The 23,433-nt window shown below is 40.9% G+C and overlaps 1 protein-coding gene across 15 annotated transcripts in view; it reads right to left on the reverse strand.

Moving 5' to 3' along the window:
- The window catches only part of LOC131435991 (titin), a 389,662-nt gene that overhangs the window by 206,174 nt on the left and 160,055 nt on the right, over nt 1–23,433 (reverse strand). For 10 of the 15 annotated variants that reach the window (XM_058604329.1, XM_058604323.1, XM_058604322.1 and 7 more), the window contains exons 10-13: nt 18,247–20,065; nt 17,771–18,141; nt 14,710–17,532; nt 12,760–14,233 (exon numbers count right to left, since the gene is read on the reverse strand). In XM_058604329.1, coding sequence (XP_058460312.1) covers nt 12,760–14,233; nt 14,710–17,532; nt 17,771–18,141; nt 18,247–20,065 — 6,487 coding nt within the window. The remainder of the gene's footprint in view (nt 1–12,759; nt 14,234–14,709; nt 17,533–17,770; nt 18,142–18,246; nt 20,066–23,433) is intronic. The other 5 variants (XM_058604324.1, XM_058604326.1, XM_058604327.1 and 2 more) reach the window with 5 other exon arrangements.

Raw genomic sequence — 23,433 nt, forward strand, 5'->3', positions numbered from 1 at the left:
TTTGATCGTGTAGATCATACACTATTACTAGCAAAACTTGAGCGTTTAGGAGTATCATCAAACTTTTCTGCGTGGCTTAAATCATACCTCGTAGGCCGAGTTCTGTCTGTAAAGCTTGGAAACGTTGAGTCATACAACTTCATCAATATGTCGGGTGTTCCTCAAGGAAGCAACCTCGGTCCATTACTATTTTTGCTATTTTTCAATGACGTTTCTCTCGTCATACCACCAGGATACAGACTTATGTATGCGGATGATTTGAAATTATTTATTGTGGTACGATCAACAGCAGATTGCGAGGAACTTCAGCGGTACTTAAACAATTTCTGTAATTGGTGCAATCTCAACCTCATGACTATAAGTGTGTCTAAATGCTCGGTAATTTCTTTTACACGTAAGAAAAGCCCAATACTTTGGAACTACAGCATCTCTGGTGAAACACTTGAAAGAGTATCAGTCTTTAAAGATCTCGGCGTGCATCTTGATTCCCAACTTTCATTTAGACATCATTACGCTCATATAATAGCTCAGGCAAATAGAAATCTTGGTTTCATTGTGAGGGTCGCCAAAGAGTTTAACGATCCGTACTGCTTGCGAGCATTATATTATTCGCTAGTTCGGTCTGTCCTCGAAGCATCAGTACATATTTGGAGCCCATACGTGAGCGTCTGGATCAATAGAATCGAAGCAGTACAAGCACGATTTCTCCGATTTGCTCTTAGATCTCTGCCTTGGCGTAATCCGTTAGAACTGCCACCATATACCGATCGCTGTTGTTTGCTCGGTATGGACACACTAGCCAAACGAAGGACCATATTCAGAGCGGTATTTATAGCAAAATTACTAAGTGGACAAATCGATGCTCCGGAGATTCTCTCTCAAATACATATCAATGTTCCTCCGAGAAGCCTTAGAGCGTGGAATTTCTTGAGGCTCGATTTTCAACGTACAGAGTATGGTCAGAATGAACCGATCAGGGCAATGTGTTATGTATTTAATAGTGTGTATGACCATTTCGATTTCTCCGTGTCTAGTACCGTTTTCAAAAATAGGCTTAAGAGACTTCAATAGATAATAACCTTTTTAGACCTAACGAATTTTAAAACACGTATATGTTATTTATTTAGTTATTATTTATTTAAAATTGTGAAAATGTATTTATGAAAGACTATGAAAATGTATTTATGTAAGCATGTATGTTTGTGAAAAAGTAGAAAAGATGATGGGTTTTTGCGCGCATTTGAAGATAGCTGATTTTCAAATGGGCTTTTCCCATCCATATACTATTTCATGAAGACCAACATAGGTCAGATGGAAAATAAATAAATAAATAAATAAATAAATTAACGGTTTGGTAATTTATTTCAAAAATATTTTGCAACAAATTTTGAAATATTCTTGGCTGGTAAGCTGTTAAAATAACAAAAATCATAACAAAAAAGATTCTAGCAGTATTAAAATCGTAACAGATTTTGAAACGTTTGTAGCACAATTATTTTTGAATTTGATATAAATACAGAAGTCCGAAAGTAGGAAATTATAACAATAGTTGTAAAAAATTAGATAGAATAACGAATGGTCTTGCATAATGTCTTGGCTCCTGGATTTTTTTTTCTGGCTAGCTAGAGTTTCATTGATTCAAGGCGTCAGTCTATTTCAAGGCTACCTGAATCACTAACAGTCTTTTTAAAGACTAAAGATTAGTCAACCTTTCTCAAGGCTATACAAAGAGTGATATTCTAATATAATCAGTCTTTTTCAAGACTAAGAAATTAATCAGCTAGCTATTCAAAGAACTATTCTTCGAACTAATCAGTCTTTATTAAGACTACCACAAAATCAGTCTTTATCAAGACTTTTCCAAACTTGGAGTCTAATCGAAGACTAATTTAGCCTAGTTAATTTAATTTCAAATTTCATTCATTTCAAAAATGGGTTGGACGCAGGCAACAAGCCTAAGGCTAAAAATAATTCAATACGGACTAAATCACAATCCGTTATTCAACATTTTTCTAATAACATTCATGATCTTATAGAATCTGAATGTAAAAATAAGAGACGACGGACGGATTTCCCTTCCGTTGATTCTATGCCGTCTAACAATATATACGAGATTCTTCCTGAATTCCTGAATAAAAAAACCGTTAGAAATGCCACGCCTAATTCTTCTAAGGCACTAAAATTCTTCGAATTTAAAACAAAAACCAGGTACGCCTTCCAATTCGTCTTCTAACGAAAACAATTTATTAATAGGTAGATCGCCGGCCATATCATCTTCTTCTAATGGCAGTTCTAATGGCAGTCTAACTACAAATAGTCCTTCAATGCCATTCGCTTCTTTATATGAAGTTGATTTAGGCGATTTTTGTCCAACGGCAAATTAAACATCGAATTTTATCTTTCTTCATCCCAGTAATCCGACTTGTTTCTCTTTCGTGAAAAACCCGTCTACAATTGATCTGGTTCTAACGGATCAAAGTCACATTTGTAGTGAACCGATTACACATGCTGACTTTGACTCAGATCATCTTCCTGTAACATTCAGCCTATCCAACGAAGCTATAATTAATCCAATTAGTTCTATATTCAACTATCATAGAGCTAATTGGTTGGATTACAGATCTCACATTGAAAATCATGTGGATCATGAAACTATTTTAGAAAATTCTGCGGACATCGACACAGCAATTGATAATTTGAATCATTACATTATCGAAGCTAGAAATCTTTTAGTTCCCAAAGCTCAAACTAAATTAAATTCTCCTATCATCGATGGCAATCTTCAACTGCTCATTCGGTTGAAGAATGTTCGTCGACGACAATATCAACGTTCTCGTGATCCTGCTATGAAAAACATAGTTAAGGATTTACAAAAAGAAATTAAACATAGATTTACTCTTTTGCGAAATGAAAATTTTGCTAATGAAGTTAAAAAAATTTAACCATATTCTAAACCTTTCTGGAAACTTTCTAAGGTTCTTAACGAAACCTCAGAAACCGATTCCTGCTCTCAAGGAAGGAAATCAAATACTTCCTACAAATGGCGAAAAAGCTCAAAAACTTGCTCAGAAGTTCGAGAGTGTCCACAATTTTAATTTGAACGCTGTGAGTCCTATTGAAAATGAAGTCTCACTGAAATATCATCAATTATTAGGAAACTTAAAAACATGAAGGCTCCTGGTAATGATGGAATTTTTAATATTCTTATTAAAAATCTTCCCGATGTTGCCTTGAGACTCCTGGTTAAAATTTTCAACAAGTGTTTTTCATTAGCTTACTTCCCAAAAAGATGGAAAAACGCTAAAGTAATTCCTATTCTCAAACCTGATAAAAACCCAGCAGAAACATCAAGTTATCGACCAATTAGCTTACTTTCTTCTATCAGTAAACTTTTTGAAAAAATTATCTTGTTGAGAATGATGTCTCATATAAATGAGAATTCATTTTTTTTACCAGAGTAGTTTGGATTTCGTCATGAACATTCAACTACTGATCAACTTGTCAGAGTAACGAACATGATAAAAGCAAATAAATCTTCTGGGTTATCCACTGGAGTTGCTCTTCTAGACATAGAAAAAGCATTCGACAGTGTTTGGCACAAAGGTTTAATAGCAAAAATGTCTGATTTCCAGTTTCCTATTAATTGTAAATCTGAATTGCTACCCGTACGAGCCGGTGTTCCGCAGGGTTCGAGTGTAGCTCCAATCTTGTATAATATTTTCACTTCCAATCTTCCGTTGGTTGTCAGAAATCGCTATTCTGTGACGACACAAGTCTGTTAGCCACAGGTAGAAATCTAAGAGTGATCTGCAGTCGCCTACAAAGAAGTTGAAATATTTTCAGTGATTATCTGTCAAAATGGCAAACTAAACCAAATGCAGCAAAAACGCAATTAATTATTTTTCCTCATAAGCCAATAGTTTCTTTTCTTAAACCAAATAATAATCACATTCTCAAATTGAATGGCTTGGAATTGACATGGTCTGATCAAGCTAAAAAAACTCACTTTCAAGGATCACATTGAAGGAATCCAGGCAAAGTGTAATAAATATATTAAATGTTTATATACTCTTATGAGCAGAAATTCTAAGCTCTGTCTAAAAAACAAATTGTTAATTTATAAACAAATTTTCAGAACAGGCATGCTTTAGGCAGTATCAATTTGGTCAAGTTGTTGTTCCACCATGAAGAAAACGCTTCAAAGGATTCAGAATAAAATGCTGAAAATGATTTTGAAGCGTCCTCCCTGGTTTAGTATAAATGAGTTACACAGGCTCACAAATATAGAACCATCAGATGTAATTTCACATAATATTATAAGCAAATTCCGACAAAAATCGATGCAATACTCAATTGAATCGATTCACTCTCTGTATTAGTTAGTAAGTTAGTATATAAGTTCCTTTTCCCCAATACACAATACAAGTAGGTTTAAAATTTTCCCTACATAAAAATCTCTGAATTGCGGAAGCAAATAATGTCCTCATGTTAATAACCAAATCATATATATAATAGGGCTGAAAAGTCACCACTAGTGGCTGAACACCCAATTTAAATCTTAATAATTTAATTTTAACTCATATTCCAATAAATAGTTCTTAAAAAAAAACTAGGATCATGCCTACATTTTTGATATTTGCTTTCGCTTTTCGATTGAGGAAATGGCATTCAAGCAAGAATAGTCAAAATTTTGCTTGTGCATCGCGAAAATTCATACTACTCGTTCGCAAAGCAGTCGAAATTGATGAATCTGACCAAATTGACTGTTACTAAATGTAATAAAAGTATTCGAAGATCGTTTGTCGACAGCCAATAAGTCCAGATAGGAAGAGAAATGAAAACCGGATGTCGCAAACCAAAATATTCTATCCAATATGTTGACTTTAAATCGTGCGATAAACAAATCAAGTCGGTCGTTCGCACAAGAAACTGATAAAATTTGAGTATCGGGTGATGAAATCTACATCAAGACTTTCATATATGAAACTGTTTCCTGTACAGAAACATTCTATGTTACGGTTACTGAAAGAGAGATTTTCGCACAAAAATATCTCGAGCGGCGAGCTATGTCTTACAATGACTTGAAGAGCGACATTTGAATCGAGACTGAAATCTCCTTTTACGAGGCAGTACAAGTGTTCACTCTTTAAGTTTTTATAGGTTTGAATCAGGATTGTATTTAGCTATGATTTATTTAAAAGTTTCCCACATGTACTCTGAACTATTCTCAGATAAATTTTTAAGTGGTGAAGCCCACTCTTTGCGACATAATGCCCACCTAATCAAAATATTTAGCCCTCTGGCCATTGGAAATGACTTATGGGCTGTAGGCAGAGTTGCCAGGTTATTTTTTCAAAAATCTGTCAAAACTCAAAAATTTATTTGGATTTGTCTGGGTCTACTATATACAAGGAAAGTTATGTAAAATGTGAAAAATATATCAACTCATGCCTGTCCCATATGCAAATAATTCAGGATATCAGTCCCATTCAGGGCAAACTTTAATAATTTCATTTGCTGAAGTATTGGAATAGCAGAGGTGTATTACCGATATTTCATGCAATAATACCATGATTTAGCATTAGGTAGCGTAATAAACTAAAAAATTCGAATAGAAAATTTTAATCGTCATTTTCTCGACATGCCGATTTTCCATATGGGACTGATATGCAAGTATTGGCAGTATAGCTCTAGGGTCAAAATTTAAACAACTAAAGCAAATATGTCGCAACCATAAAATACATGGCTATTTCTTCTGCAAGAATGTTGGAGTCATGAATAATGGCGTTTTCAGCTTGAAAAAAAATGTCAGTTGTTCAATTCAAATAGTCCCATTGAATGAACTGTGAAATAATTACACAGTACTATCAATTATTGAAAGAGCCTCGAATGGCGCCAAGAGATTTTTTTTGAACCACATAAACACTGTCAACAGACAGTCGCCATGAATAGCAGCTTGCACAAATTTGTTTCTTTGCCACTGATTTTGAAATACTTGTTGGCGACACACCGGCCCGCGTACGATGGGATCTTCAGGTTTTTTTTTCAATGTACATTTTTTGTCTTCAAATACCACTGCACCGGGTGATGCTGTAATCTCACAGTCTGTGCCCGTTGCCAGCTTTACTCTATCAGGAGTGGAAATTCTCTCGCCCGATTAGTGTCTGCTACGACAAATGTTCGGCTGTGAAGGACACGCGATTACATAACCATTATCTTATTGACTTCCTTCTTAGATTTCTTACGAAGATTTTCCCCAGTTTTTTTCTTTTGAAGAAAATTTCCCAAGCCAGTAATAAAATTGAACCCGCACCATCGAAACTGACGCATTCAAACAAACGCTTGACGCACTGACCGCAGGATAAAGTAATACCCGTCTTCGCTCATTCGGCACAGGCGAATACACGCAAGTGGTTGTCAAGAAAATTTATTTTAATATTTCTGTCTCGAGAGTTGACTTTTTATCTTTGCTAAACAGCAGAACATGCAGCAGCAGTGGCCAGAGTCGGTCGAGCTGCGAGCGTAATTTCCCGACAATTTTTCAATTTAACACTTGTCACTGTGCCGGAAAATGCAAAACCCCGTTCACTTAGAAAAATTGGTTGATACGCTTAACTTAACCGGTGCATTTACCCGTTGCAGCTTAGTTGACAGAATCCGGTCAGGCCTACACTGATAAAAATTGCTTCAACATCTTTTCCCAATGTTTTCGAAAAAAGTAGGACATTTTGCTGCACCCAATGAAGAAAATATTGTGAACGACATTCCTTGACTTTTGTAAAAAAAAACCACGGCTTACTATTGGAATTTAGGTTTGACAGTTTGTTTTCAGTGTACAGTGTTATTCATTTAATCCAAAGTCGAGATCGGTCGAGCGAGTGAGCTGCGAACTGAACTGATGTTGCGGTGAATGTCACTTTCACACACTCGGCCTGCCCGGCTTGCGGAAAAGTCTCACATCTCCATCTTTCCATCATCATCGTCATTGCGTGTGCTTCGTTTATGATCCCACGTGGACAGACGCCCAGCTTTGAGTCAGGTACCTTCGGGATGGGATTTGTTTTGGATTCCTGCTGTTTGCCCTCTGTTTTGTGTGACAGGTGTTTCGTTTACGACGTTCGTACTACATTGTGTTAGAATTTGGCAAATGTACGATGGCTGACTTTCACTTTCTCTTCCTCTGTTTCACTACTCTGAAGATATGTGGAATGAAATTTCGTTTTTTTTACGTCGTTGGTGATCTGAACATGTCTTCCAAATTTTATTTATATCTAGCGTTCATAAATGGATCAAGGTACAATTTGCGAGTTGATTTATTATTCTGAATTTACGACCTGAACCGGGAGAAAGCATCGAACTGGTTGCGCGTGAGTGAAAATTAAAGCGAGACCGGAAAAATTGTGGAGACGCGTGGTAAGTTTAAAATAAACTGTTTCGTTGTTACTCGTTGCCCTGGTGATGTTGTATTTCAGAATAGTTATTCGTCATGTTGGCTGGTTGGTTTTTATATTGCTGCGTTCTGAAATAACACTGCTTGAAAATGTACCAAAATTCTGTTGTAGGGTAGTTCAATTGTCTTAACAGTTTTTCCGGACGAGTTCGAGTACTTAGTACCTGGATAATTTTTTCGCAAATTTTCATTGCGGCAGTTTTTTACCAATAAAAGCTGTTCTGAAGGTTTCATTAAGGGCTGAATTTTCTTGGAAACGGTGCAGAATATAGAAAAACCCACCTGACAATGTCTTCGAAATTTAGTTGAGAATATTCTGTGAAATTTTCAGAATGATTCATTGAGTTTAGCGGTCGGGTTGTTTTTTTTTCTTACTGAAGAACTGCTGTAAATTGGAACGCTCGGAAATGCATACCCCTACTTGTTCATCGAATATCTCGGCTTTGAAGGCTTGTATCATAAATCTACCGTGACAAAGTCTAGATAATTTGGTTTAGATGCGATTAGTACATAGAAACATATATGTTATCGCGATAAAAATAAAGTTTTGTATTTTTTTGTGAAACAAAGTCAGTTTCAATGCATCCGCCATTTTTTTCGCTTTGGTTTCCTGATAGCATTCTGAAAAAGAAGAAAGAAATAAAATTGGCTGCCAAACACACAGACATTCAATCTTTGTGAAAGTTGAATATTTTTTCATTGTTCATTGGAATCCATGTAATGTCCAACCCATACGATAGATTAATGTGATAAAACTTCAATAATAATAAAATGTATGCTGGCAACCCGGTACAATTTGCTTATATACGAGAGAGTACAAGAGAAATACGATGCGCAAAGGGAATTGAGCGAGCCACGTGGTCGATTTAAAACTCAACACGTGACCCTCTGTCCTCAACTCTTAAGAGCTCAGCTGAATATTAATTTACTGAAATGTATCTTCAACGTCAAGAAATAAATGGCTTCGTCTTCAATCTCCGATAGGTCAAAATGACTATTAACTCAAAATATCTGTAAACATTCCGGTTTGATCGAGCTCTAGTATTCTAGCGGGTTTTACTTACTATCCCGACATTTTAAATATTTGAATAAATTCAACTAGGCTAATTGCACCCCTATTTATCTCTTATATTTATCTCTTTTCTATGCATGGGCTAAGAACAAAAGATAAAAAATGATGCATTTCCTTCGAATTTACACGGCCTTCAACACGATAGTTTTTTTATGGTCATCAATTGTCATTAATTACCATCGATTAGATCACTATCTGTGAATTGCAGACCGATTTATCTGTAAAATTTCACGCAAATTTACTAACAAGAATATGTGTGTGTGAGTGGAAAATTTTTTGACATGAAATTCTTTGATTTAAAATAAACTTGTTTTAATCCACCTAGTTAGCATTTCATTAGAAATCGATGCAAGTTCCGATGGAGTTTTTGACAATCTATTTCCAGAAGCGGACCTCGGAGACCGTCACAGTCGTAAAAAGCTTGTGCAGCCATCAAATAGCCAGGCTTACAAGTTCCAAATAGTTATAAACACCCTATTTCTAAATAATGACTTATTGATTTTGCGATCAAATGTGATTCAAACGAATCCTAGGAATACGACCGAAAAATCGATACGTCGTTGTTCAGAATAAGGGTGACATTTTGACCAACATATAATAAGTTCTGCGAAAAAACTATTGCACTATTTAGATTGAGTCTAATAAACGAAAATGAAATCAAACTAAAACCTGTGCTCCTGTTACTGCTGTATGATACCGTTTTTGTTTATTGATCAGAGCAGCCCGAAAGCTGACCCAGAATCGCCCACACAACTTTTGATATGTTTGTTTTAGCAACCGGGAGTCGCTCTAGATCGGACTCCAATCGCGTAGTTTGGCTCTGAAAATTATCTCGGATTGCACCACGCATCCATGCGAGTTTGTTTATTTTTTTTCTTTTTTATGAGTTGTTGTTTAGGGCGCTTCATTCGTAAATGCGTTGATGTTTTCTTCTTCCGTGCCAGCACGTACCGGATTTGCATCGTCATTTACTTTTTACTGTTAGCTCATATGAAAAGTTTGGTTCGGCAAAATTATGCGCAATAACTAGTTCAACAACTCTCCTGAACACAACTTTTCCGAAGAAAGTTTCACAAAAAAATAGAACGAAAAATAGTCATTTTTCAGGAGCCACCCTACTTTTACTCGGGAAAATTGATGTAACTCGATCAAATGAAAAGCTAGAGAGGTGCTTTTTTCAGCAAAGTTGCTCAACATAAAATTTCCTACATCTTTATTGTACAACAAAATCATTTTTGAGTTCAATTAAAAAAGTTAGATTTTCAGATTTCAATCTATATAACGACCATCTTAGTAACTTTTTGTATCAAAAGGAGCGCCATTTGATTACAAATAACTTTTGTGAAGACACCAACTACAAAAAACTAATATTTAATAGTGTCTAATATTTTGTCACGCAAAATTTACTTTTTCGGGCCATAGTGGAATGGTAGTATATAGCAAAATTTTAATCAACATCGTTTTAATTGAAAAATTTAGAGTTATTTTTAAAAATTTTGTTTAAAAAATATAAAAATAAATTTTTAATGACTTTCAAAAATTATTTCAAATATTTTTTCTCCATTATAGAAATTTGACAGTTTTTGATTTAGGACTTCAGCTACAACTTCGAATATTACCAGAAAGAGCGTGTTAAATACTATTGTGGCAAATCTAGTAGCACTGGTTTTATTCCGCAATACGTCAACATAACGCTGTGAAGTGTGTGTGTGTTTCATCGACTGTGCAAAGATATGCCAGATATTTTCATAGAAAATATGTATTACTTTGCATAGAAAGTCTATATCTGCTCTATCTGTTTTCACTAATAAAATGATGTTAATCAAAATCAATTATCTGCATAAAAGATATCCACTTTAACATGTGATTTGTCCGTTGATTAATAAACTTTTAAAGAATCACTGCAATCAAATACTAATAGATACTCAGAGAGAAAAGTCTAAATTTTTACTTCTCACTTTTTATGAACCTGTACCAATCTGTATTAAATTTAGGTAATCTGTATAAAATCTGTACATTGATTTTAATCAGTATACGAACGCAAAAATCTATACAATACAGATAAATCAGTATAAATGGCATCTCTGGTTCTGCATTTTGTTTTAAGAAGGGCTAATGCCTAAACTCTAACAATTCCGTTTTTGGTTTTATTTAAAGTTCACCAAATTAAGTTTTTAAAAAAATTTAAAATTTAAAGCGAAAGGTGACGGAAACGACCGAAAAATTTTTAAATGTTGAAATGATTTCAAACTGGTTCTAAAAATTTCGTGTGTTGTCTCATAGTTGGCATTAGGCCGTTTTTAAGAAGAATTCTGACATTTTGAACCTGGGAGTGTAATTGTGGAATATTTTGTTTTGATTGCTGTCCCTATTGCTAATTTATAGGTGAGTAAAGGACTAACGATAGGATGGATAAAAATCCATTGAGATGAAATTAGGAGCAGAGTAGTGAACACATCATAAGTGTTTTTAGCTGTTTCATAATTATTAGTTAAATTTTCAAGAAATGTGAATCAATTCTCAACGTTGAGCAAGGCGAATGAAGCAGTAATATGAAAAAGTTATAGTGCTTTTAGTGGCGAAATCGGGGTTTTGAGGCGACGTTCTTACAAATGAGATGAAATAGGGAGCCCTTACCCTATAAGTGAAATTAATCAATGGTACTATGTTTATCAATGATTGTACGATTTGTAGCATCTTTTCTGATCAATTTTAAATCTAAAGTTACAGTCCATTTAATTCTACTCCTAATACTGTTCAATCTGCAATTAATTATTTTGGGCTACCAAAGTGAAGCTAATACTGCCTAACAGTCAAAAGTTCAGATAAAAAAAAAACACGATACAACATTTAAAGCATTAGAGGCGTTCAACTGTTGCTACCAGTTGAGCTATTTATATAAAAACAACAACAGCAACTACTGCAACAATAACAACACATTGACAGACGGACAGTGACATAACATAGTAGGCGCTTTTTGAGCGCAACAGAAACCATGCTGATGTGCGAGCATGCAATCCATTGTCGCATACTTTCGGGACTAGCAACAGTCTAACCTGGAGTGGTACAACACGAGGACGAGGTCCTAAAGCTTCCTACCCGGGGTGTCGAACGTCCACTTTCGGTCGCTGCTCCCGTCGTAGTGTAATTGTACCGTTGACTGTATCGACTGTCCTGCAAGTCTGTCGCCGGAACCGAAGCCGACCGGCGGAACGGTGTGGGACTTGTATTGGTACAGGTCCGGTAGTAGTCCTTGGTGCGTTCGTGTATGACCGGTACCTCCAGTGTGTAGGCCCCGGGCGAACCGAACGGACTGGGGCTCAGATAGAGCGGATGTTTCGGCTTCTGGTCGGCACTGGCGATGGCAAACGGTTGCTGCTGCTGCTGCTTTTTGCTGCTGCCACCACCAACAGCAATCCGGTGGCCTTCGCCCGGGAAGATTATACCGAACTCATAGCCGAAATCGTACTTGAAGTAGATGATTCCGGTGTCTGGATCGACGTGTTTGGTGCCTGTTTGGTAGCCCAGGCGTGTTCGGAATGAAATGTTCCGGGCCCCCGGTCGGTCATCGTCAAACGAGGGTGATTCGAAGGACATTTGTCAAATAAATTACGATTGCGGTAGACATTTTTATGTACGGCGGATTTCGGGTCGGTTCGAGCAGGGATGTAAATCGAGCGCGCGAATGTTTTCGCATTATTTTTCGGATCGACGAAGAGAACATATGGTGAAATAAAAATGGTTGAGTGTTTGCATGTGTGTGTGTATGTCAGAAAGAATCTGATATTTTTAAAATCAAAGTGAGCGATGAAACAAACAACGTAAAGACAGACGAAAGACAAACAAAAACTGTCTTCGGGACAGAATAAAAGCAAACCTCAATACAAACTCAGAAAAGAGAAAAAGGAACGTAACAAATCGAAATGAATCAAATGTTTAAGAAAAGAGTAATAAAAAATAGGGGAAAAATGAAGAAATCGAAAACGGGAATGAATGGGAACGAGTGGGTGGTTGATTACCGCATAAAAATAGATGCAATTTGAGGCTTCGGAAATAAACTGCTCAATGCCTTGGACTGGGGCCGGTTCCCTGCACGAATTTTTGAGAAACTCTTTCTCGATTTGACAGCTTTCTGGTTTAAGAGCAGCAGCTGTTTCGTTTTTTTTTATTTGGTCGCCTCAAGTTGCATTTCGAATTAGTGAAGAGAGTGATGGAAAATAAATCGTTCCGTACTCACCGTACTGGGACACCCTCGATTCCTCTCGGTAGGCCTGGGCATTGCTGGTTGGGGGGGCTGGAGCTGCCGGGACAACGGCAGGCTCAACCGGAACCTGGTGGCCATAGGCATTTTTCAGGATCGGTTTGATCGGAGTCTTCCGCATGTCGGTCATCACTTCGTTGCTAAAATGGTACGCCTTGGTCTTGAAGGACTGAGACATACTTTCCGCCTGCTTGGTTGCCTTTTGAATGTAGTTGATCGGAGCAACCCGGTGGGCTTTCACAGCCATGTCGTCACGCATGTTGGGGGGCACGTGCGTTGTTGCCAGTCGTTTCGACGAAAACGAAGACTGACGGTTGAGAGTTTGAGTTTGGAGCACTTCCACGGTTTCGGTGGCGGGCGGTGGTGCTTCTTGTTGGACCGGCGGAACCAAACTGCTTAGATCGATTCTGGATGGCATCAACACCGGACCGGTATCGAACTCCATGGGGGTCTGAATCCGTTCATTGGATCGTGGTACACTGGCTGATCGTGGCTTAAAGTTCGGCCGTACGCTGCGGTAATGTGGTTCATCGCTATCAGACGGATTGGGAGTCCACATCGGCCGAATGCGCGATCCGTCGTATTCATGATCACTATCGCGAAGTTCTCCCGGTGTGAAACGACCAGGTCGTTGCACGGTTGTCAGTTGGTCCTGTTTCTGGGGCTCCACGTTAATAAAACTTTGAGTTTGTGAAATGTTGACAACGCGATTACTGCTTTCCGTGGTTTCCTTCGAATGCAAAGTGTTGGACGTTTCGGTAGCGATCGTGTTGTGAACAGGTTCACCCGTGACAGATGTATAATAAAGAGCCGTGGTCGGTTCCACGGGGGGGAACTGCTGCTGATAACTTTGCTGTTCGTAGCTTTGCTGTTGATAAGTTTGCTGCTGATAGGACTGGAAGGAAGAACTGCTCTGTTGCTGGAAGGATTGCTGAGTGGTTTGACTTTGGGTGTAACTAATGGGCGTAGGTTTTTCGATCTTCGGTATTTCGCTGAGCACGGGAGCTTGAATTGTCGGTTTGATTTTATCGATCGGATCAAATACTGATGGCGGTGCTGCAGCTGGACCAGTTTCGTGTGGTTTTGGCGGAACAAATACCGGATGCACGGGCTTGTAAGCCAGATCGGCTAGATCGGCTGACGGAGTCGGTTGCCACACGGGGGTAGCTTTCTTCTCGAAATCACTCTCATAATCACTTGCCGACGGATATCCATTTTGCTGTGGAGCTTGCACTGACACTGCCACGGGAGCCGGTTCTTGTGGTGCAGGTATTGTTTCCGGCACTTGCACTGGCTCCGGTTCCGGCTGGAAAACTGCTGCTGGAACTGGAACCTTCTTAAGAATCGGTAGCGGTTCTTCAGTTGGCAGCACCTTCACGGGTTGTAAATCCTCCGGTAAGTCATTATTGACGAGGAAATTCTTTATTCCTTCTTCGGTCGTTCGGGATTCCTGTCGTGATATCAAACAAAAAAAAGAAGAAACAATTAGAAATACTTTCGAGTGTCACAGTTCAGGCCAAGAATTTCACATTGACACACAAATTGCAAGCGTCGCGGTCTTTTCGTTCGTGCTCGGTACCTATTTTAACGCTGATTGTTATTGCTGTGCAGGGTCTGCAGCAAACACAACAGCAAACAGTGCGTGTTTTTTTTTTATTTTGTCGCTGTGAGCCGAACTTGTCGAGTCAAAAATAAACTTTGACATAGATCAATACTGTTTTTCGTCATCACTCGGGGTTACGGACGCAGTAAGCTAGCGAACAATTATGTTAAATAACGAGAAACCAAAAAAAAACAAAACTCATGCAACATTAGAGCAACATAAGATTGTGCTTATCATCGGCGTAGTAGGCGGGAGTTAGAAAGTAGCACGCAAATACGCAAATACGAACGCATACACGAGACATCAATCAAGCGCTGTCAAACCTTGATAGTCTCTTCGGTGACAACTTGCTGCTCAGCTGCTTGCTGTTGTTGTTCTTGTTGTTGCTGGACTTCGCTGCTGTCATCACCAGTCACGGTTGGCGCTGCGGCCACTGTCGATGCATCCTCAACCGTGTCGACCTTCGATTCGGTCGATTCCACCTTTTGCTCCTGCTGCGTCCCGGTTCCACTGATTACCACACTCTCGGTCTTGGTACTGCTGCTACTGTAACTCTCAAACTTCTGCTCGCTGAACGAAACCGTCTTCTGGACCTCCTCCGTGTCGGCCAAATAACCGCTGACTCCGTTCATCTTCCGATTTACGTCCATATCGCTCTCGTACTCGCTTTCGGTCGCCGTAAATGGGCTCTTGGCTCCAACGGTTGGCGTACTCTTTGCTTCCGATGGCTGCTCGAACGATGCAGGAGTCATCCCGGCGGTATCCGACTGTCCCGGTTGTGGCTTTTTGCGTGGGCTGGGCGGGATAATCTTGACACCGCCAGCCGGAACACGTTCCGGCACTTTATCCATGCTCTCGAACAGCGACTGTTCGATCTTCTCACGATAGTAGGAGCTCTTGCGTTCGTTCGAGAGTTTCGGAGCGTATCCCATCGTAGGCTGCGGTCCCGGCTCGAGTCCTATTTCGGCCGGGCTGTAGCCAAAGTCAGACGGCAGAGTAAGCGGAGCTTTGGTTGGTGAATAGGCCATCTGTTGGATCATTCGTGGAGCTTTCAGATCGTACAGCTCCTGCTGTTGTTGTTTCAATGATTGCTCGAACAGTTCCTTTGTCTCCTTGACGGATTTCTTCTTGTAGATTTCTTCTTGCTGTTCGAGATACTGTTGCTGCTGGGCGTAGTCCACGAACTGGGACTGTTGCAGCTGTGGTTGCTGGTAAATTTGTGGTACCGCGGGTTCGGGAACTGGTGCGAACGTTTGTGGGATAGGCTCGGGAACGTACGGTTCGAGAGCTGGAGCGTAGATTGGAGGAGCCGGTGCTGGCACGTACGGCTCGGGAGCGAAGGTTTGCACCGGTGGTTCAAAATTTGTTTGAATTGGTTGGAATTCGAGTGGAGTTGAGGAATAATTTTGCTGACTGGGCGTAATGGAAGGTGGAGGGAGTGGTTTGTATGGTTGCGGAGTTTGATTATAGGATGGTCCAAGAACGAACGGTAGGTTAGACGGAGCTGTAGCAAGGGAGTGATGGACCGGAGTGTACAGTGGTTCAGGAATTGGTGCAGGTGCATATTTTGGCGCCACAGGGACCGGTGGTGCGGGAGCGTATTGCTGTGGAGCAGGTTTGAATTGCTGTGGAGCTGGTGATGGGATAAACGTTGTTGGTGGTTGAGGTGCCGGTGCGATAAACGGAGCAGGAGCTGGAGCTGGAACTGGTGCAGGTGCTGGGACGAAGGCTTTCGGTAGTTGAACAGGCTGTGGCACAGGAGCGAAGATCGGTGCGGGAGCTGGTGCAGGTGCTGGGACAAAGGTTCTTGGCAGTTGGACAGTAGGTTGGGGAGCCGGAGTGAAAACCGGTTGTGGAGCTAGGATTGGAACCGGTTCGGAAGGTTTGTAGGGCTGATATTGCATATATTGCGAATATTGCTGCTGTGACATTGACGACGCTTGGAACTGGTGAGTCGTGGCAAATGACGAATACATCTGTTGTTGGTGCTGCTGAAGCTGCTGCTGCTGTTGGCTACAGAAGCTATTTTGCACTGGCTGAAATTCGGATTTAGGTGTTGAGCGTTTACTACTACTCTCTAGTGATTGTCTACGAGCGGTGGAAGTGGTAGATGACTTGGTGCGTGGTAATGTGACAAAACCGGATGTTTTTGGAGCGGTCCATAGTTTCTCCATTACGATGGCTTCCGCCGACGGACGAGGAGAAGAGCTACGTGCTCGCTCCAGGTGTGGCGTGCTAGCTTGAGGTCGATGAATTGGCGGTTCTTGAGTTACAATCAATGGTATTGGATGGGACGGAGATGGGTCGTTGTTGGGAATGAGCGATGTTTTCGATATTGGTTGATGCGGTTCTTCGTGATAGATTGGTGGGGTCGGTACGACCACAGGACGTGGCTGGAGGAACTCGACCTTTTTAGCCGTTTGGTAGCTCGTGCTCGTTGTTGTTTCACTAGTTGATGATTGTTCGAATGATGGAACGTATGAGGGTTGAGTTGCCGGAGGCTGATAGCTTTTCATATCTTGTCCGGGAGAGTATGATTGATAGATTAGTCTTTCTGGACCTACCAATTGATGTGTTTGATCGATTGCAACTGAAGGTTTGTGTGGCTTGACTGTTTTTGGCTTTGGTATGAATGCCGATGGAGCCACTGAAGGGGATTCAGTGGTTCCATTGGAGGTGATTTTCTCAAAGAATTGGAACGCACTCCGCTTGGTTTCAGTTTTGAGTTCTTCTACCGGTGGACGGGGTCTTGGTTCCACCTGCGGAGCAGTTTGTGTGGCCTCAGTCTTCAACAGTTGGGCCGGTGGCTGTAGTTGGAGTGGTATTGGTGTTTGAGTAGCGTCGGTTTTCGTCGCCACCCGATCTGTGTTGGTAGCGCTTGTCTGTAGGTCAGTCTGTACCATGGTTCCCTCGGATACCAGTGGAATCGTTGGTGTTTGTGTACGCTGTGAGAATGTAATCGGCAGATCAGGAAAGCTAATCTTGTGCTCCATTCGCATGGTGGCTTCGGTTGTGCGACGCGTTTCGGTAACGATAGTGGACTCGGTGGATGGACCTTGCAGTTTCGATTCGGCAGAAAACTCGTGATGGGCAGTGAAACCCGAATTACCGGGAATTGGACCTTCGCGCGGTACATCGGACGGTGGCTGTGCGGTAAAAAGTTTGGTGATAGATGATGAGGTGGTGTAGTGTGGTGAAGACCGAAAAGGGTGGTGAAAATAAAATAATATGAAATAAATTTACACGTAGGAATGATAGTAAATATTGTTGATAGACAGAGGCTCGAAGAACGAATGGACAGCGGACTGCCACCCGAGTTCCACTCCGGTTGGTTAGCGGCATAGTGTTACACAGTGAGTTAGTTCCTTTCAGGCGGATAGTTACCTGCTCAGTGTCCACGAAAGAGACGCGTTTCTGTGATTGAGATTGAGATTGTGATTGTGGCTGGGGTTCCGCGTCCAGCACTGCAATATCGGCGATACTTTGCGCTTCGCCACCATCGTTCTTGACTAGCAACATGTACTTTCCGGCGTCCGCCAGGTCGATCTGTTCGAAGATCAGCTTGAAGCACGGCCCGACTTGCTGCAAACTGTAGCTTCCCGGGAGCAGTGCGTTCTCGACGGGTTGGTTATCTTTGAACCAATACACGGACGGTTCCGGTGTTCCCGTCACTTCGGCACTCAGAATGACTCGATCGCCACGGCTGACACTCTGGGCCTGCAGGCGTCTACCGAATACTGGTGGAAAGATAGATTCTATAGCCGTGCAAAAGATCAGAAAAGGAAGAGAAATGGAAGAAGGAAACAGAAGAAATTGTGATGTACTGATACTGATACGGACAAACGCTGCTTGGTTCTTACTCTTGACGACTAGATCGGCGGTCGTTGATGAGGCACCGGCTGAATTCGAAGCTGTTGCGGTGTATCGTCCTGCGTCCACGGTGGATACGTTCTTCAGTTCGAGTACGATCTTGTTGAGTGAATAGGACAAACTGATACGTTCTCCGTCCGGCTGCAGCGGCAGATCGTTCTTCGTGACCGCCACTTCGGGTGTCGGATATCCATCGATAATTCCCTCGAACACCACATCGGCTCCTTGATCGACGATCTTCCCGTTAAACGGTGACACGAACCGAGGTGCCGAGCTACGTCTCGCTGGCTTACCGGTACTGATTTGCCCTGAGTTAGCAATGATCGTTGCGTGCATTTCGGATGTGTTGTTGTTTGCGATGTTGAGTATCGAAGATTCTTGCTGAATTGATGGCGGTTGGTCGTTCGTCTGATGGTACTGAGCGAATTGTTTCGATTCGGAAATCTCCGGTGCTTCGTCACCAACTTTCTTGAACGAACGGTCCAAATGGGCCGATTGCGAGTGAACCTCGGATTGGGATACTCCGTTCTCGACAACCGTCGAGGACGAGTAGGACGAGGTTGATGTGGTTACCTGCTTCTGAAGCGTCACCGTAGACGAACCGGTATTGTCTACTTGCTGCATCGATTCGGCCATTACTCGAGGTTGCAATGATGCTGCTCCAAACGCATCCGAAAGTTGAATGAACGCTACGCACTGTGCGTGTCCTGCTTCGTTTTCCGCTAGACAAGTGATCTTACCAGCCAACTCGGGAACTACCTCCGGAATTGCAAGTACCTGACGATCGCCACTAGTCGAAACTAGGAAATCATGTCCCTGAACGGGCCTATCGTTGAAGAACCATCGTATCTTAGGCTGCGGTTTACCCACGACTATGCACTCGAATTTCGTTGAATCGTGAAGTTTCACAGTGCGATCGGCAAACAGTTCCTTGAAGGTCGGACACACAACACTATCGCTGAGGAAAGCCGGTACGGTTTCAAACTCAGAGGCATTAACGGACTTCACGATCAGATTCGAGAAACACTTTGCCTCACCGGATGGATTGAAAGCTTTCACCGTGTACACACCTTTGTCTTCGGGAAACACCTGTTCGATCACCAGTTTCACGACACCGTCCTCGCGAAATACCGAATGTACACGTGGGTTTTCTTCGACTTCACGATTATTCACAAACCACCTGATGTTCGGACGGGGATCACCACTGACGGCACACTCGAACTGGCACTTTTCACCGACCGTAGCAAGGATGTCACTGAGCAGTCGTTCGAACTTTGGTGGCGCTCCCAGTACTGGCAGGATACGATCAACTGGCTGACGTACGGCAGGTTCCGCGATGTTCAGTGGTGTTACAATTAGATTACACTTGCTCGAAGCTTCACCAGCGCTATTAATAGCGACAACACGATACTCGCCACCATCTTCTAGAAATGCCTCACGTATCACCAGCGAGCAGCGATCACCTTGGAAGAGTAGCTGAAAATCGGTGGATTCCTTGACGGGCCGTTCACCGTGGTACCAGATCACTTCCGGTTCCGGTAGACCGACGATCACACAATCCAGTCGGACTGGTTTTCCCTCAAACACTGCAACATCCTTGAGCTGGAGCTGGACGGACGGTTTTACTGGTTCCATATCACTTGCTAATTCGGAATCGGACGTTTCGTTCGGTAGTCGACCTTTCACAACAACATTACACGAGCAGGACTTTTCACCGGCGATATTCTTGGCAGTTAGCGTGTAGACACCAGCATCCTTCAGGAATGCCTCGTCTATGACCAATTGCGCTCTGCCGTTTTCGTAGAAGAACTAAAATGAAAACGGGAAAATGATAATTTTCATCTTCAAACCATCCATCCAAAAAGCGCCCTGCGCGAATGATTCAGTACTCAGTGGAGTAACTCACGATTCCGATCGTACTATTTGACTGTGTTATTTGTGTGTTAGTGAGTTGCTTCACGCCGTAGTGGGAAAATCACCGATTGCGCTGGGAAGTGGTGCAACAACAACAATAGTGGGTGGACATTAAAAGTGACACACACTGGCCAGGGCCGAACCTCCGGACAACAAGTCATTCACCTCTGATCGGTACTTCGGGGGTGCTGTTTCGATGTATGATCCCATTGAAAAATTACAACCAGTAGTGATCAATGAATGTAGGTTGGTAGGTAGGTAGGTAGCTACAGGTGGTTGTGGGTGTTATTTTTTTTTGCTATGATCTTACAGAAACTACCACCCTGCCAAGTGCCATAAATCTGTGTGAAGATCATTTTCATCACTCACAGTTTCTGGTGCCGGTGTAGGTGTGGGTAAGGCACGACGACGATGACGACGACGACGACGACGAAGACGACTTCTCTTCTTCACTGGCCATGGTCGAAGCAATTTATTCGTCCGGGGCGTCTGCGCATTTCCAACCCCGTCCCGGCCATGAGACAATCGCATTCATTGGCGACATATGCACAAGGATGTAACAACTGAACCAACGCGTCTGCATAGATCGACACATGCTCAACCAACAACCGCTAACTGGCGATGGTCGCAGCTATTTTTAAAATTTGTAATTAAATTTTACACAAAATTGGACCACTGAGAAGATAAATAACTTCGAATGTGTTCTTCCTTCATTCTGGCCACCGGTTGAAGTTGTGCAGCAAGCAAACGTATCGATCAAGTAGTTTGCAGTTGTGCTGGGAAATCAAAACAGGGATCGGTTTTGTTTGGAAGCAAGAAATGACTTGAAAGATTACCATTGAATACGACAGGTTCAGATGAGAATCGATGGTACGATAGAAGCAGGAAATAAAGATGCCGGCAGGGGGTGCGGAGGTAAAACGGGTGATGTTTAGGAAATGTACGGTATGGATTCTGAAATAGAGAGACAGCTGACAGTGGGATAAATGTCTGCGGGATACAGTACAGAAGTGGAACGAAAATCCGACTGGGTGGTTGCGAGAGATGAATGCAGGATGACAGTCATAATCTGTTCGGTGTTTAGCTGCTTAGTTATGAATTTTCGGTTCTGGCGAGGGACAGTGCTGCCAATGTGCATCACAAATCGATATAAAAAGAAAAATTAATTCCTTTTAATTCCACTATATTTAAAAGTCTTTATTATTTGGCCACCAATGTCACGAAATAGCGACAGACACCAGTATTGTGGTGTGCTGTTTGCAATTTTTTTTCAGTGTATCAGAGAATAGACTTAGAACTGACGCACTTAAGTAATAATCTGTTTTCAAAATTTTGCGAACATAAATCAAGTTTTGGTTTTCAAAAATAAAGCGGGTGAATAATGTCAGAGACATAACCGGATTGACGTGAATACGAATAATTTCCTCTACATGGAACGACCGAAATTAGCTTTGCGCCTAATTCGTTTTACTGTTTTTGAATTAGCTGTTTTTAACAAAAAAAATTCTGAAATTTAACTATTAAATTACTTTAATTTCAGTACTGCAAATTGTTTAAATGGTTTTCGCATGTGTTTTTGTGGAAAGGTTATTTATTCAGAATTTTTGCGCATTTGATGCAATTGTGCGTAATAATGTTTTTACGTGGAACAGTGCAGTGAGTTTCAAATATTGCACTCTAATAGTATATTTCAAACAAAGTTTGTTGTATCTTCCATCCTATATTGAAACTGGTCGTAGTTCTGTTTTCAGCTGAGGGCTATATCGAAACAAAAAGAAAGATAGGTTTATATTTGTTCAAAACATAGGTTTAGATCAACAAAATAAGATCCTTCACACTTTGTGTAGAATACTCGTAGTAGGCGGTTGTTCTTCTCTATGGTCTCTAGTTATTTGTTGATATGTTTCGCTCGGTTTACGTCGGGCTACGTCGCACAGTGGTTCGAATCAATAAAATCGTTGACATAAATCAGTAGCTGCCAAACCGTTCTTTTTTAAATATATACCGCGTAATTTGATTCTATCCCTAATTGTTCATGGCCTACTTTGACAAAAAAATACAACCTTAACTTTTTTTTCTGAAGAGATAAACATTTTTGTTTCTTCTACAAAGTTTTAGATCTATTGAAAATAATTTACCTTGTCAAATATACCAAAAGTCTAGGTCGCACCGTTTCAGATATATAAAGCGTTTTTACAGCAACCCACTTAAAATTAGTTTTCTAATCATAACTTGTTTCGAGTTATATTTTTATGCATACTTTGTTTGGAATAATTGTAGAAAATATAAAATCCTTTAATTTTGTAGAAGGTAATGCATAGGTTTATTCTTTTCTGGAAAAGTTATACATCATTAACCTTCATTACCTAGGAAATCTTGTACCGAAGCGAAATATGCAACTTAATGTAACAAATTTTTGCAATACTTTTAGGCAGTCACGTACCCAGACGGGGGGCCCGAGGGGCCCGGGCCCCTCCCGAAATAAAGAAAAAGATATGTATTTATTTAGAAAGTCTAAGACACGTGTTGCAGAAATAACAAGACAGTAAATGTGAAGAAATGTAACACAACAACAGTTCCAGTGGAAAAGTTTAAAGTGTCTGTTAAAAACGCCCGTAAAAGGCACACCAAGAATTAGGTATGTAAGCAATCTTCAGTAACATTATTTTTTTATCTTTGGGCCCCTCCCGAAACGAAATCCTGGGTACGGGCCTGCTTTTAGGGAAATATATTGCTGACTCATTTTCACTATGGCCAAACTGAAACAATGAATGGTTAAGAAACGGAGTGCGCCACGCGTCTGCTATTTCTGTAACTTACTTTTGCAGCGATCGTCGCACGATCAACGTCTCGGCTTAAAAATCGTGTTGCTTTGCGATAGCTCAATTTATTTGCAGGTTTAAACATGGAATCTTTTCGTAAAGGTTTGTACTTTTACAATATTTTATCATATTTTGTTTGGAAACCATTTTTCCAATTTTTAAATATGTGTTGACTTTTTGATAATTTTTCGGATGTTCAATAATTAAAACTAACTTTGAAAAGGCCTAAAAATAGCATGATCTTGTTTATGCATGTTTACCCGCGTCCAGACTGGTAGTCGCTGGTTTCATTCCTCCTCGGGAATGGGATAGAAATATCTTTCATATATTTGCATACATGCATAGCATGTATAGTAATAATCTATATACATCATTATCTTGCTATACACTATATTAATTTGAATGCTGGAAAGGAATTGTCACTGGAAGCAATTGATATGC

This window comes from Malaya genurostris, chromosome 3 (assembly GCF_030247185.1).
Source record: "Malaya genurostris strain Urasoe2022 chromosome 3, Malgen_1.1, whole genome shotgun sequence".
Classification (NCBI taxonomy): Eukaryota; Metazoa; Arthropoda; class Insecta; order Diptera; family Culicidae; genus Malaya; species Malaya genurostris.